The sequence below is a fragment of the Barbus barbus genome (genome assembly GCF_936440315.1).
Source record: "Barbus barbus genome assembly, chromosome: 27".
NCBI classification, from domain to species: domain Eukaryota; kingdom Metazoa; phylum Chordata; class Actinopteri; order Cypriniformes; family Cyprinidae; genus Barbus; species Barbus barbus.
This window is the reverse complement of record NC_136755.1, coordinates 16,207,292-16,223,998: the sequence shown is the minus strand read 5'-3', so window position 1 is coordinate 16,223,998 and position 16,707 is coordinate 16,207,292. Positions and strand designations below refer to the sequence as shown.

Here is a 16,707-nt window from a genome sequence, read left to right as displayed (position 1 = left end):
ACTGAGTAAACCAATCCAATATTTTTGTCATTTCTTTTGTTTTGTCATGTACATAAATCACAGTGTCATCTGTGTACATTTGAATATATACAGTGCCCTCCAAAAGTATTGGAACATTAAGGCCAATTCCTTTATTTTTGCTGTAGACTGAAAACATTTGGGTTTGACATCAAAAGATGAATATGAGATGAGAGATTAACATTTCAGCTTTTATTTACAGGTATTTTCATCTGGATCTGATACACAACTTTGAAGATAGCACCTTTTGTTTGAACCCACCCATTTTTCATGTTACCAAAAGTATTGGAACATGTGACTGACAGGTGTGTTTTGTTGCCCTGGTGTGTCCTATTTAATTGATTATTCAAACAATAAATATCACTGAATATCTGCGCTCAGTTTCAGATCTGTGCAGACTGCATTTATAGTTAGTTAGACGTGTAACCAACATGAAAACCAGAGAGGTGTCTATGGGTGAAAAACGAGCAACTGTGAAGCTGAGAGAAGATTAAAAATCAATCAAACCATTGCACAAACACTGGCAATAGCAAGTACAACCCTTTGTAATCTCCTGAGGAAGAAAGAAACCACTGGTGTACTAAGTAACACACCTCAAACGGGTAGATCAAGGAAAACATCTGCAGTTGACGACAGAAACATTTTGACCACTGTAAAGAACGACCCTAAAACAACTGTTAGTGACATCAGCAACAACCTCCAGAGGGCAGGAGTGAAGGTATCACAATCTACTGTTCGCAGAAGACTTCATGAACAAAAGTACAGAGGCTACACCAGAAGATGCAAACCACTCATTAGAAAGAAGAATAGGAGACGAGCCTTAAAAATTCTGGGACAAGGTTTTATGGACTGATTTTATGGATCAAAGTGATGGAAAGGCTAAAGTTTGGAGAAAGAAAGGATCTGCTCATGATCCCAAACATACAAGCTCATCTGAAACACAGTGTGCACAGGTGTACATTATAGTACACATTACACAAGTAATGTAATGGCTTGGGCTTTCATCGCTTCTTCTGGGACAGGCTCATTAATCTTCATTAATGATGTAACACATGATGGCAGCAGCAAAATTAACTCAGACGTCTACAGAAATATTTTGTCTGACAATTTACAGAAAGATGTAACCAAACCGATTGGGAGATCCTTCATCATGCAGCAAGATAATGACCCAAAACATATTGCCAAAACAACAAAGGAGTTCATCAGGGGCAAGAAGTGGAAGGTTTTAGACTCGCCAAGTCAATCTCCAGACTTAAACCCTGTAGAGTATGCATTGTACCTGCTAAAGAAGAGACTGAAGGGAGTAACCCCCCAAAACTGAAAGAGGCTGCGGTGAAAGCCTGGAAAAGCATCACAAAAGAAGAATACAAAAGCTTGGTGATGTCAATGGGTCACAGGCTTGATGCAGTTATTGAAAGCAAAGGATTTGCAACTAAATTTTACTTTACTTTTTCACTTTAATCTATGTTAATTCTATCTGTTCCAATACTTTTGGTAACATGAAAAATGGGTGAGTTCAAACAAAAGGTGCTATCTTTTAAGTTGTGTATCAGATCCAGATGAAGATACCTGTAAATAAAAGCTGAAATGTTAATCTCTCATCTTATATTCATCTTTTGATGTCAAACCCAAATGTTTTCAGTCTACAGCAAAAGTAAAGGAATTGGCCTTACTGTTCCAATACTTTTGGAGGGCACTGTACATCAGGACAAACAGCTGGAAGATCATTCAAATACAAACTAAAGAGTAATGGCCCCAGGGTTGACCCCTGAGGAACCCCTGTGGGACAATTTCTTAAAGAAGATATGTATGTATTAATCTGGGTACACTGTTTCCTTGATGTAAGATAAGACTCGATCCATTTTATTGTATCTTCCGAAAAATTTAAATGTGATAATTTAGATAATAAAATATGGTGATTTAGTGTATCAAATGCCTTTTGTAAATCAAGGAACACAACACCCACAACCCCACCCTTATCTAATTTCGACCGAACTTGCTCAATAAAATAACATACAGCAGTTTCTGTCGAATGCTGTTTACCAAACCCAAATTGCATAGGACACAATAAATTTTGTATATCTACGAAATTCACAATTTGATCAGGTACTATTTTAGACACTACTGATAAAATTGAAATCGGCCTATAATTTACCACATTAGTTGGATCACCTGTCTTAAAAACTGGGGTAACTAACCCCGTTTTCCAACAACTTGGGAATGTAGATTGTCTAATTGATAAATTCACAAAATGAGTAATTGGTGTTAAAAAGACATCACTATTATTTTTTTTTTAATTACAGTCTAAACCATCTATATCTTTGGCATTGGAATTTTTAAAATCTTTTATAATATTCTGAATTATACTCTCTGTAACTGTTGTAAAATGAAATGCAGATTTTACTAAATTCGCTGATTTAATTTTTTATTTAATTTTCTTATTCCAAATTTATCACTAAAATTTCAACAAAGTAAAAAAAAAAGTCAACGAAGTAATTATTAAATGCATCAGCAATTTCATCAGGTTTATCAATTATACTTCTTTTAAAATCCAATTCTAAACATTTATTACAGGATTTAATGTCTTTCTTTATCAGTTTATTAATAGTTTGCCATACCCTTTTACTATTGCCTTTAGTCTCATTTAGAATATTAACAAAAAATAGTATCTTAGCCTGCCGTAATGCCGTAAAAACTACCTTATTTCTTAAACTATTAGTGATAGTAAACACATTTAAATTAAAATGAATTCTGATTTTTTTTTATCATTGTTTATACTAAAGATATTAAGCAGCACTATTGATTATGATTATAAGATCATGTGACACTGAAGACTTGAGTAACTGCAGATGAAAATTCACCTTTGCTACAGAAAAAAACATTATTTAAAATTGTAATATTTCACAGTATTACTGTTTTGTTGTATTTTTTTATTAAATAAATGCTAAGAAGAGCATAAAAAATGTTAGAAAACATCCTACCGACCCCATACTTTGAGCTGAAGGCAATCCTGAATCTTCAAATAAACAAATAAAACGATGATTTTTAATGCTTTTTAGAGAATCACTCTGTAAGCTTAGTGACAAGCTAATGGCAAATTCTACTGAAATAAATTGTGAGTCGAGTTTCCCATGATAAGTGCTATTTATGTGGTGTGTGGAGGTGCTGCGCATGCAGTACGATCACTTATGAGATTCCATAATGGCTAGGAACCTGCCTAAGTAGAAAGCGAGTCAGCTCACTAACGGAACTAGAGTGTGAGAAGAAGTATAAGGAGAGAGAAATGTGACAAAAAGAGGTAAAGATGGAACAGCAAAAAGAGAAACTGAGGGAAAAGTGGGAGACAGCGGTGCTGGAGGGAGGGTTTCTGAAGTATCCAGCACATGAAAGTGGCGGCTGTGGGTAAATCTGGAAAAACGACTGCAAAACTGCTGAACTCCACCGCACGGCCTGCCAAAAGTGAGGGAAGCCGCAAAGGGAGAATAGGAGGGGAGAAGAAGAGAGGAGATGAGCGTGTGGGGGATGAGTATATGGCTCTTGCATGCGTGTACCTCAGAGGGAATAAGATCAGTGTGGTTTGGGGAGGTTAAGCGGCAGAACATGCTCGCACATTAAGACCCGTCAGATTCCCGGTCTAGTGAGCGGGTAGCACTGCCGTTTAGAACAGAGCCCAGAGCGAAAAACAATATCACTGCAAATTGGCCCAACCTTTTTCATCCTCAGCCAACGGCCAAATGTTTGGAGATCCTGTGCTTCTCTCTCCATTTCTCTCCTTGTGATGAAAAAAGGATGGTTGAACCTCAGGCCGCTCTTACGGAAAGCTGTGAAATGCCATTGTGTTATTCATCTTGCGTTTTTATTTTTATATATGCTTTCTATACATCCCATCTTTTTATAGCACTGAAATGTAGAGAAGAAAAGGACAGAGTGAGGCATGTCAAAGGGAGTCTTCATTTATGCTCCTGTGTGACAACACAATCACAAGGCACTTTCTATAAAATACTGTTTATTCTAGTGTCTTATTACTCCCAAGAAATAGCATAATTTGGACCCTGGGAAGACAAATGTATAATAATCTTCAATTTTTTTACACAATTTGTAGTGCTCACCATTAAATCCGGTCACCCAAATTCATTGCAAGAAATACTGATGTGTCTAATTTATTAGAAATAAATTTAACAACTACAAATCAGCATTTGGTCCCAAACTATCCATTTATCCCTTATTCAGCAACAGCTGAATTTAGCCTAAATTTGCAGGGTCATTAGCTTTAATGTTTATTTCATGTTTTATTTTTCTAAAAATCACATATTTCACATATTTTCAACCGCCCATTTTCATTTCCCACATTCTGTTAACAAGCTTGTAAACCTCATTTAAAATGAACATAAAATAAAAAAAACTAATATTTAGTTTGACCTCCTGAGGTTCAATTAATATTTCATAATCAATATTTCCAGATGGTTAAGCAAGCTTTTAACTGACCATTTTTTAATAAAAAAATTATACCACAATTGTAAAATAAAGAGTCAAATTTTCTACCAAAAAAAAGTTCTAATTATGAAACCATGAAACAAAACTGAAACAGATATTTTACAAACAATTTTTAAACCCATAAATGTTTGCAGTCTGTAAGCCGTTGACATCCTTAAAATTATATTTGAATTGATAGAATTGAAAATGAGTTTCAATTCTAAATTCAGTTAGAAAAAAAGATTAAAACGCAAATTTAAAAAAGTTGTGCAAATACGAAAGTCTGTTGTTTTTAAGCATGTGCAATATGGCATGTCTGAGTATGCTTTGGTTGTAACTGTGTGTGTAAACGAGCATGTGTACGTATCCGTCTGTGTGCGTGTGAGAGGTGCTGGGCACTGGAAAAGCAGCACATGCATGAGCAGTCCATGTGGGTGGGCAAACATATGCGGCTGGTAGGATTAGGAAGTGGTAAGCCACATCTTTTTTATTACAGAAATGTCTCTCTAATATCTCTCCCTTGCACCAGGCTGTCGCCTCCCAGACTTGCTTACTTGGTCGTCTCCCTGAAAAGACTCTCAACCCTGAGTCTTTTATAATTAGCATCAAAACCGACATCAGATAAGTTTTACACACAAACCTCAGGATTTTTTTGGTTTGACCCAAGCGGACACACACCGTAATAAGGTGTTCTTTTCCGCTGCGGTACTCCAAGGCCAGCATGTACCTTTAATTAAATCACCTTAGGCTCATTTAAATGCATTTAGTCATCTGAAGTGGTATGCTCCATTAGATCTCCTTTTTATTGAAGCTACCACTTCCTTTATCATGGCTTTCCAATTAGTTTTATTATAAATTTTTTGTGAAGTGAAGTGAAGTGAAGTTACATACGGTATGTATGTACTTTGGCCCATCCAAAGTGCACAATCACAGCAGTGGGCAGCCATTTATGTTTCGGCACCCGGGGAGCCTTTGGGGGTTCAGTGCCTTGCTCAAGGGCACCTCAGTCGTGGTATTGAGTATGAAGTGCTTAGAATACTACTGGTATTTTTGGAATAGGATACTAGTGAGACGCTTACTGCATAGTATGTACTACATGCTGCCTACAGCTTTTTAAACAGTTTGCAATATAGCATTCAGTATGTAACAATAAACCCAACAATAAATGTATTTTTAACTCTGCGAAAAGTTAAAACTTTAAAATAAATAGCTAAAAACAAATTTGTTTACAATGTCTGGGACAGTTCACCCAAAAATTAAAATTCTGTCATAATTTACTTACCTTTAAGTTACAAATATACTATATAAATATACTATGGAAGTCAATAGCTGCCAGCAACTCTTTGGTTACCAAGATTAGTCTAAATATCTTCTCTCAAGTTCTACAGAGTTAAAACCTCTACAGAATTGGAATGACACATGGGTGAGTAAATAATCCCATTTTCATACAATTTCATCTCTTTAACATTTTCCTGCACAATTTTCACTCCCTTAATAATCAGTGTGACGTTATTTTTGGAGGGTAAGGGTGTAACTTTGTGTTGTGTTAAGGGTTTTCACCTGGCAGTGGTAGATGTACTCTGGTGTGGTCTTCTTGAATTTCATATTCCACACCAAAGCCACACCGTCTGGCTCATGAGGAGCATCTTCATTGTTGTTGTAGGAGGCCACCAAGAGCTCAGGGTACTGGAAATATGGAGAGAAGAGAGTAAAGGCAGGATAAAGATGAGAGAGAGAGAGAGAGAGAGAGAGAGAGAACAGAGAAGAGGATGATAAAGCTGACTCAGAGACAAAGAATGGGAGGATTCTCCCTTTTAAATTAACAGGTGCTGACACATACAGGAGGTCAGAGAGGGAGGTCAGTCTACCTGAGGGGACCAGTCCAGACAGGTGATGACCCGATGCTTTGACCAGTGCTCATCATAGAACAGACGATTGAGAGAGAGACTGGAGCCACCCTGCAGATCACTGACAGGGAGATACTCTTATTAACATTGACATAGATAGATAGATAGATAGATAGATAGATAGATAGATAGATAGATAGATAGATAGATAGATAGATAGATAGATAGATAGAACCAAACAATTGTTGGCCCCCATTGACTTCCATAGTAGGGAAAGAAATGAAAGTCAATGGGGACCATCAACTGTTTCATTACATCATTCTTAATTTCTTCTTTGATGTATAACATAAGAAAGTAAATTACACAGGTTTGGGTGTGAGTGTGAGTAAATGATGACAAAATGTTCATGTTTGGGTTAACTATCCCTTTAATATTGAAATAAAATATACTAAATAAATTAATTAATAAATTATATTAAATAATAAATAGATAAAATCCTTCATAACTTCGAAATCATCTGTGTTACGGATCACTTTCTCACCCCTCTTTATCCTCCAGGTCTCGTCCGCTGTAGTCGAAGAAGATGTTGGAGTCTTCAGCTAAAGCTCTTTCCATCACACGAATACTGCGGTCGAAGAAGATGAGGAACTCCTCCGAGTGCAAAACTTGCTGTTTCTCTTCCTCCGTCAGCTCCCGCGGGTGGCCTGATACACACACACACACGACAAAACTCAAAATGAAGACGTAAACACAGCTGCCGAGTAAATAAACACAGAACAGGCCATACATTTTAATACACAAACACACAAAAGCGCATGTCACGACCGCAAAGATGGGCTATGTGTTTATACCTACCACTTACATACAATAACACTAACAAACGGATTTAACCACAGACAAAATCATGGCCATACAGCATAACGATGAACAGTAACTACAAACTGAACCTAAACAAACTCGCCCGCATTCTTTTTCCTGACTCCCAACAAGCCTTGAAGGTAGTTAAGCCAATTAGAAGGGAGATATGGGCGTAAAAATGACAAATAAACAATAAATGAATGAGCAAATACATTAGCGAACACACACAGCTCTTAGTCCGTCTTTCCATATGACAACACGCCCAGTTTTTCTCCTCCGTTTTTGATGTTATTGCGTTTCTCCATTTTCTCCCAGACTATTAGGGGCCCGTCCCTTTGATCTGAGCCCACTTGATTTGCGTGCCTTTTTTGATGACTCATAAGGAAGACAAAAGCGTGATCAAAGTCAGCTTGGAGTCAAAGCCCTCGTGTGCTTTCACAGTCTGCCTCTGTCCAGCCTCTCTCTAGTTATTTACCCTGTACACTTGCACAAAGAATGCACTCTCCACTCGCTTTGAAGTCCACTTGCTGGGGTCTAGTGACATTAAAGTTCGATCAGGCCTGACCCAGAATGCCGCGGCCTGATAAGCCCAGTCCCCGGCTGGCGAGAAAGCCATCTGATACGGCTGCAAGGGTCACACGCGAGTGGCCACTCAGCGCTTTGTTGATCCTGTTTGGTGACTTTGGGAATTTTGACGTGTGCGAGGCCCAAACAAAAACTACTAAAGCAGCACAGGTAGGAAAAATGTGACTTGTACAGTAGTGGAAATGTTTGCATCATAGATTTAAATGCTAACTGTACTGTGATTGCAAGATAGATAAATTACTTCACTGGCGGAGGGTTTTACGTCGCATGTCTTACATAACTGCGCAAGCTGTAAATCACACGGCAAATTATTAGAGGTGCTACATCATGTTAATAATCCCTTCAATGTCATGTCACTCCACCCATGGCTTATTAAGCACTAACGGGATGCATTTCCCTTTGAAACATCAAAAGAAGGCGACAATAAAATCCCAGATATGCCAACACAGAAGGGATTGCCCTTGTGGAACAGCCTCATTGAATGCCATTTTAGTCAGTGTGGGTAATTTATTAACAGATCTGTTATGGTTTCTATTAACACTTATGGAACATGTGTGCAGAACATGTACCTCAACGTCAGGCTTTACTGTAAAGAGACATCTCTCTCGTTGAGTCTGAACTGAGCAGATGTTGTTCCGTCTAACATCCAACATACAGAAGTCAAATGTGTTAAATTTGAGCCATGTGGAGGCTGTTGGTGTACAGATTTTTTTTGTTTAATAGAGCACGACCTTTGAAACACCTTCACACACACGTTTGCTATCTAAATTGGAATATATCATAGACTTATACCATTTTTTATAACATAAAAATCCTTTTAAATACAACAGACTAATTTTAACACAATAATAAAATAAAAAAAGACCTAATTTAGTATATTTTTAAATAATATAACGTATAGCTCTAGTTGTGCCATGTTGTAGCATTAGAGCATAAAATGCAGTACTTTCTGATAATATAATATACTATAGTGTACTACACTATTCTATACCTTGATATACTATACTATACTATACCTTGATTATACTATACTATACCTCGATTATACTATACTATAATATACTATACTATACCGTGATATACTATGCTACACTACACTGTACTGTACTGTACTATACTATGCTATACTATACACTATAATATACTATAATATTTGATAGTTAAGGAATGTTGCAGCATTAGGCAGAGGTGTAAAGTATTTGAGTAAATGTAATTAATTACTGTACTTGAGTATCTTTTCAGATACTTTGTAGTTTTACTGAGTATCAAAGATATTAGCAACTTTTACTCTCTACTTCACTACATTTTTGAATGAGTATCTGTACTCTTTACTCCACTACATTTGAAATGAGTGTAGCAGTTACACATTACATTTTGCATAGCAAATAGCTTTTCTGCAATAGTTTATTTCGGCTACAATTTTGTACATTTGAAATGAGTGTAGCAGTTACACATTACATTTTGCATAGCAAATAGCTTTTCTGCAATAGTTTATTTCGGCTACAATTTTATTTCTGTGATATCGACAACTACAGGGCACTGCAAGTACTATATCTTTTGTGTTTTGCCCTTACTCACCCAAACTTGTCAACAAGGCTACTTTACATGAATGCGAGTGCCTTAGTAAGTAGTTGTGAATCACAGGTGTTTTATATATAAGGACATGACTGCAGCTGGCTATGAGGCAAAAACCAGCACATCCAGTGCAAGAAGACTTTGACTTTTTAATTTAATTTTTAGGGTTAGGGTTTTTATTTATTTATTTTATTATTATTATTTATTTATTGCAATTTTGAGGTGTTCAATTTTATTTTGGTTTTAGAAAATAAATGTGATTGCTCTCCTCACAAATCAGCTCTTTCTTGTTTGTGTTACATGTTCTCCGTGCCTTGTCTTGGACTTTTATGTCACTTCCTGTCTCCCATGGTGTTTGCAGTCAGTTTATATCTTATCTTGTTCAGCTTGTTAGCCTCCTGTATATATATATATATATATATATATATATATATATATATATATATAGTGTTTCTTGAGTTCTTTGTGAGTTGTTGAATGTAATGGTTGTCTGTTCGCCCGTCATTCTGATCTTTGTTCCCTTTGGTTTTTAGCTCATTTGTTCTAGTTTTGCCATGAAATGCCTGCACAAAGATCCTTGCTTCTGCCTGTTTTCACCAGCTTCTCCACAACATTACAGTTTTTGACTGAAATGTCTCTTTGACTAGTGCATCTTTGAGCCTATATTTAGTATAAGTAAAATACTTAAGTACTGTAAAAATCAGATACTCTAAGGGTGCTTTCACATCTGTAGTTTGGTTCATTTGGTCCGGACCAAAGGCAAAAAATTATACATTGTAGCTATTTTAAGCCGTTTTGGTTCCTTTTCACACCACACTGTTTGCTCTGGTCCAAACCAGCTGAAACGAACCAAAATTCAGTCATGTGACAACATCCGCTTCACTTGTTGGCTAGATGTGTCTTTGAACGCATTCCCTAAACTGCTTTTCGATTGGTCAGAAAGAGTGTGCGGCAAAATTCCTACGGTGCTCCCGGAAGTAAACAAAGACAGGAGTAAAATGCAGCAGACAGCACACTGCTATTACATTATTATTACAAATTTCTTTGAGGCTCCGCACCTCCTCACAACCCCAAGTTTGTCCGCGACCTGCCATGCTAAACTGCAAACTGTCAACAAACACTTCCTCATCCCATAATGCACAGCACAGCTGGTTTAGTCCAAAAATGTGCAGTTCTTTTTGCAGTTGTGTCTGTTTGAAGTCGGACCGCGTTCTCACCACAATGCTCCAGGGTTTGTTTGAAAGCATGCCGAGACCACCTCTTCAAGGAGGTCTCGGTGCGCTTGTTTGGTCCGGTTTTGGTGCGCACCCGAGTGTGATTGCTGCTTTCTCACCTGCCCAAACGAACCGCACCAAGAGGGAAAACAAACTCTAGTGTGATTCAACCGAACTAAATGAGGCAGGTGTGAAAGCACCCTAAGACTTTTACTCAAGTTGTTTTGGAATTGGTGACTTGTAACTTGTAGTGGAGTAACTTTCACTGTAAGGTATCTGTACTTTTACTCAAGTATGGTTTCGGTACTCTTTACACCTCTGGCATTAGGGAATAAAAAAACGGTGCTTTCAAATAAGAAAATATAATTTAAAAAATAAAATAATATAATAATATAAAGTAGTACTACTTTGTAATGGTTTTATTAATATGAATACAAAATTTAAATTACATAAAAATTAATAAATAAATACATATAATAATAAAAATAATTATTATTATTATTCAAATCCATTTGGCTTATGTATCTTTTCTGTCTTTCCATCATTTCCCCTGGATATTCTCAAAGGCAGGTTTTGTAAGAATCATCTCTTACCTTCCTTTGTGTCCTTGCTTTCTTCCTCCTCCTGCAGGTCATTTTCTGGGCCAGCTTTCAGTTCTGTGACCTCTTCATCCTCCTCTTCATCTTCTGAAAGGACACACAAAAGGTCACGTTCAGTTTCTGTTTTGTGACACCTGCCAAACATCACTGCCTCCCTGTGACCCACCCTGAGACCCAGACTCTTCCATAATAATAGCTTACAGATCTTCTGTACCTGACATCCAGACTCATTTCACAATCAGACTCTTTACTAATCAGACGCGCTCAACTCAATGCCTTGTTTTGGATCAACACGGCATGTTGTTTTTTCGGTTCAATGTGGATTTGCACAGCTGCATTTTCCCAACCATGAGCTCTAGAGAAACAACACATTCAGTTAAAAAACACTTCCTTCAGGTCTCAAAGAACATATGTGCTACACGTGTGCATGCGTTTGTGTGAGTTTATGAATCCAGAGGTCCGTTCGTGAAGAGAGGGACAGATACCCCACAGGAAGCGGAGCGGGTGAGTGGCATGACCTCTTTCTGCACTCGAGCAACCCCTTCCCCAAAACCCCCCAAACGCCTGCCCTGGGGCCCTCCAGACCCTGAAGACTCACCCCTTAATTAACCTAGTCACCCCAGTCAAAGACCCAGCCTCGCGCAACCCACTTTCAGCCACCTGCTACGCCATCCGAAGCACTGGGCATGTGTTCCTAGCCTTCTCCATTACCCTGCCCCATGCCTGCAGATGGCGAGAAGGATGACGCTTAACACCCTCACAGGCACCTGTAGACGGGGCACACACACAGTCACGCTAGCATACACACAGAGCTCTGTGGGATTGTTTTCTTGTTGAACCCCAGTGGCAGAGGTTAATTATCCGGGGTCGAGCTAACAGTGGGTGCCCAGTCTGCAGAAGGAAGTGATCCCATCGTGCCAGACGTGTTGAGGCTGACTCTCTTAACACCAGTGTATTTGTGTTCACACCAGTTAAGGAGGGGACAAGGGCCTGGAGGCACGCTTTACGATGATTTAAGCTTTGCAAGAATGCAGTCTCTTACATTGTTGTGAATTACGCTGTCGTATGACAGATTTGCCCCCTTTATTGGGGTTTAATCTCAAACAATAATGTTTTTTCCTGTATTTGTCTTTATCCAATAGGGTTTAAAAATAGGTTTCTGGAAGGAAAAATTGCATTATTTTTTTTTTTCATTGTGAAAGCCACTTAGCAGTAACGTGGAGTATCATTTAAATGCTTGTTTTTTAAATACTTTTATTCAGCAATAATACATTCAATTTATCAAAAGTGACAGATAAAGACATTTAAAATGCTACAAAAGATTTATATTTTAAATAATAAATGCTGCTCTTTTGAACTTTCTATTTATCAAAGAATCTCGAAAAACATATATCCACAAAAATATTAGGCAGCACAGCTGTTTTCAACATTGATAATAAGAAATGTTACTTGAGGACCAAATCAACATATTAGAATGATTCCTGAAGAATCATGTTAGAGATCATGTAGAGACTGGAGTAATGGAAATTGTTGAATAAAGTCCTTATTTTTGTTTTCTTTGTTCACAAAAATTATTCTCGTAGTTTAATAAAATTAAGGTTGAACCCCTGATGTCACATGGACTTTTATTGATGTCCTTACTACGTTTCTGTTGCGTTGCTGTCTATGCAGGGTCAGAAAGCTCTCAGATGTCATAAAAAAAACTTAATTTGTGTTCCTAAAATGATAGAAGATCTTACAGGTTTGGAACGACATGAGGGTGAGTAATAAATAACAGAATTTCCATTTTTGGGTAAACTGTCCCTTTAATTGACATTCCACTAAGCTCCGCCTCAATTACTGTTGCTAACTCAAATACCTTATAACTGACTCTGCAATATTATTGCATTATTATTGGATAATTTTTGTAAACTTGCCTTTAAAAATATCCAAACACGAAGACTGTCTATAGATTACATTTCTTTTTTAAAAAGCAGTTGAGGAAATGGTGAATGACAACAGTTTGTCAGTAACGTTTTTAAGGCAGAGCTTAAAGTAGAGGTGATTTTTGAAACAAACAAAAGTGTACTGCCCTTCTTTTTATTTGCATAAAATTGAATATGATGTCCACCATAACTAGGCAAACAAAGTACATTTACTCACTCTTAAAATACAAATCCTATTTGTTTGGTTTGAATCAAATGTGCATAGAATAATAATTGAATGCTTTGTACTAGTACAGTATGTACACACTGTGAGTTAAATCCATGGCATATGAGCATAAGCACCGAGACAATTGATTCCCCAGAGGTTGATGGGGATCACTGATGTGAGCCGAGTCTGGCCCGGAGCAAGTGTGGTTTAGCTGCTGAATACGACTGAGCTCCTGAGCCAGAGACCAGCGGGGAATAGAGGAGTCCTTAGACCCAGACAGGCAGCCAGCCAGCCCAGGCCGACCACACCACCATGGACTTCTCTGGCCTTGTTTCTCTTTCTCTCTCATCTGTTTTTGCCCCGAGAGGAAGAAAGAGCCCTCCCATTCATTTCCAGTTTGTTCCTTTTCTCTAGGGCCTGTCAGAAAATAGCACAGGCAAAGATCGGGACACCTCTTGCATACCAGAATACCCACATGCTAGACAGACTATGTCAGAAGGTTTTGAATTGGGATGTCCAAGTCTGGAGAAGGATGTGACCTGATATGACCAGGTCTAGAGGAAAGTCATTTGCACAAAGCCACGTTGACCACACAGACAGGGGACAAATCAACAAAAACCCTGATTCATGGTTGTGGTCAAAAGGTTTGCAAACAATGTTCAAGAAGTTTGCAATATATCTGCAGATCCCTGTGGCTTTTTGGCCAAAGCATGTTTTCGTGACACCCCATATCGCTCGGAAAAACATCAACACTTCGTTCCAAAATTCAGTGAGGGAACTTTCAAGCCAATTTGTAAATTAAACTATGCCCTTTAATCCATTTATAATGCATCTGACCTTCTTATCCCAGTCAGAATGTTTATTTGCTTTTCCCATGTGGTGACGGCAACCAACATGGCATCAAGGGATCGGTTAGAAGGCTTGAAAGCGAAGAAGCGATGGATAAACGAGACAGCTTTAGCACACTCTACCCTGGTGCTAAATACAGGTTCACTCGGTGAGAAGGAACATTATGAAGCATCCACCCTGCTTGCCAGGTTGATGAAACTGGGGACCTTACCTGCCTTCAATCCCTTCTCGGTTTCCTCAAGCTGCTCGAGCAATTCAAATCCACCGCTGCTAGTCGTAATGACCAACACAGCAGAAGCAATCAATCAAAATGGGACTTCCATCCTTACAACCACAAGCTTATCTCAGGGTACAGGACTCAAGACACCCGAGCGAATTAACTGCTTAATTAGACAACAGAAATCGCTATTTGTGCAATGGCTGGGTGAAGGGTATGTGAAAGATTAGTTCTGGTTATCACATATTAGAGTAGCGGTGGAAACGTTTGATATGTTATGGAGAGTGCGAGAGCGAATGCCTCTGAATGTGGTAAGGAGGATCTTAGCACTTCCCGCTCTAAAGACACTGCACGCGATATACCAGACGCAAATGGTTCACAGATGGACGTGGTCATGGAAACATCAGTGCTGAAGGAGAATTACGGTACACTTGTCAGGCTCACAGTTTTCATGATGTTAAAGCATCTTAAACTAGTTTACTTAAGATCAGTAATCTTTCTAGACCAGCAGTTCTTTTTCACTTCAAGGCCCGCTTTAGACTATATTAACCGAACTATAACTATACTATATAAACTATAACTGGACTATAACTATACTAATATATATATATATATATATATATATATATATATATATATATACACATACATACACACGCACGCACACACACACACACACACACACATATATATATACACATACATACACATATATACACGCACACATATATGTATATATAATTGTTAACTACATTATATTACTAATAGAACCTGGAATAAGAAACTGTCAACATATCAACTTAAATATATTCATTCACTGTGGAAAAAAAAAGATTTCATTTAATTTTACATTTGATTTTTTTTTTTTTTACATTTAAACCAAATTAGAGAATTTTAAAGTTACAAATTTTTGCATGTTAAACAATTAGGTAATTAAATTAATTAAGAATATTAAATATTAATATTAAATCGTGAATATATCAATAATAATTACAGTAATTACATTACTGCATTTAAAGGGGACCTATTATGCCCCTTTTTACAAGATGTAAAATAAGTCTCTGATGTCCCCAGAGCGTATGTGAAATTTTAGCTTAGAATACCCCACAGACAAATTTTTATAGCTTGTTAAAATTGCCACGTTTAGTGTATGAGCCCAAATGCGCTGAATATGTTGCTTTCAATGCAAATTAGCTGTTGCTCCCAGAGAAGAGGGCGGAGCTTCAAGAGCTCAAGCTCAGGCATTAGCAGTGCTAGCCTTTGCAAATAAACATTCCACTATTAATACAAGCCTGTTATCTTTACAGTAAACTACTCTGTTTCAAAGTCAGTCATCTGATTATACTGTGCATAATAAATTTGCGTTTATGAATTACACAGACAGGGAGCACGGCGGGACACAAATAACAACATAGCTGGTCTCATGTTATCACAAACTTTATAAGTCCCACTTCTGATCGTGAGCTCGACAACTTCAAGCGATCGACTCACATTGCTTTCATTTGCAACTGTTAACCACCACATTCCTATTCATGATCATTCTGGTAGCACTTGAAGACAGCATCCGTGAAAACACACAAGGGACAATGATAGCTTTAGCAATACGCCTTACAGAGTGCCAAAAAGCTCTTTCAGAAAAGCAATTTGGAAAACAAACGTGTGATACTTACTGTGTTTGGAGCTGACGTTCGCGCACGAAGCGTTGGTATTGATTCCTACACATTTAGGGGACGTTACCGATTTTTTCTGGGATATTTCCTTTGAAAATGAAATTTAACTACAGTGTCCTCTGCTCAATGAGCGGGATTTTTTCCCCTCGGTGACGTGAACAGAGGGAGAATCTGAAACAGCTCGTTTAGAGAGACTGTTTATGATTTATTGGTTTTATACAAAAATGAGTTGGTGGATTTTTAACATTGTTTTCACACACTGCGGCCACACAACTGTGTTCAAACAGCTTATAAAAGTGATTTTTGCATAATAGGTCCCCTTTAAGTATATTAATTATATGTTATATTATTATATTAATTACTTTATTAATAATAACTTATATAATCTTAAGTAATCCTGAGGCCCCCTTGGAAGTTTGCTAAGGCCCTGGCCCCCCGGTTGAGAACTACTGTCCTACACTGTAAAAAATTATCGTGATTTAACGGTAAAAAACTGTGAAAATGCTACGGTAAAAACCTGTTACATGGTTAACGGAAACTTCCTGTAAAATTTACAGGGAAAAACCGTAAACTGATGTTCCCAGAATTCCCTGCGTTCCATTTCAAATTCTGTTTGAATTTGACGTTTTTTCTTTGAAATAACTATGTTTCTTCTTAGTTTTTTCTTAT

The 16,707-nt window shown here is 37.6% G+C and overlaps 1 protein-coding gene across 1 annotated transcript in view; it reads right to left on the bottom strand.

Moving 5' to 3' along the window:
• Positions 1–11,390, bottom strand: part of LOC306847438 (cytoplasmic dynein 1 intermediate chain 1-like) — a gene marked incomplete at its 5' end in the record, with an annotated part of 37,167 nt that extends 25,777 nt beyond the window's left edge. The window contains 5 exons of the mRNA XM_079381392.1: positions 6,052–6,177; positions 6,360–6,459; positions 6,880–7,042; positions 11,164–11,256; positions 11,384–11,390. Coding sequence (XP_079237518.1) covers positions 6,052–6,177; positions 6,360–6,459; positions 6,880–7,042; positions 11,164–11,256; positions 11,384–11,390 — 489 coding nt within the window. The remainder of the gene's footprint in view (positions 1–6,051; positions 6,178–6,359; positions 6,460–6,879; positions 7,043–11,163; positions 11,257–11,383) is intronic.
• Positions 11,391–16,707: the final 5,317 nt, after the last annotated feature.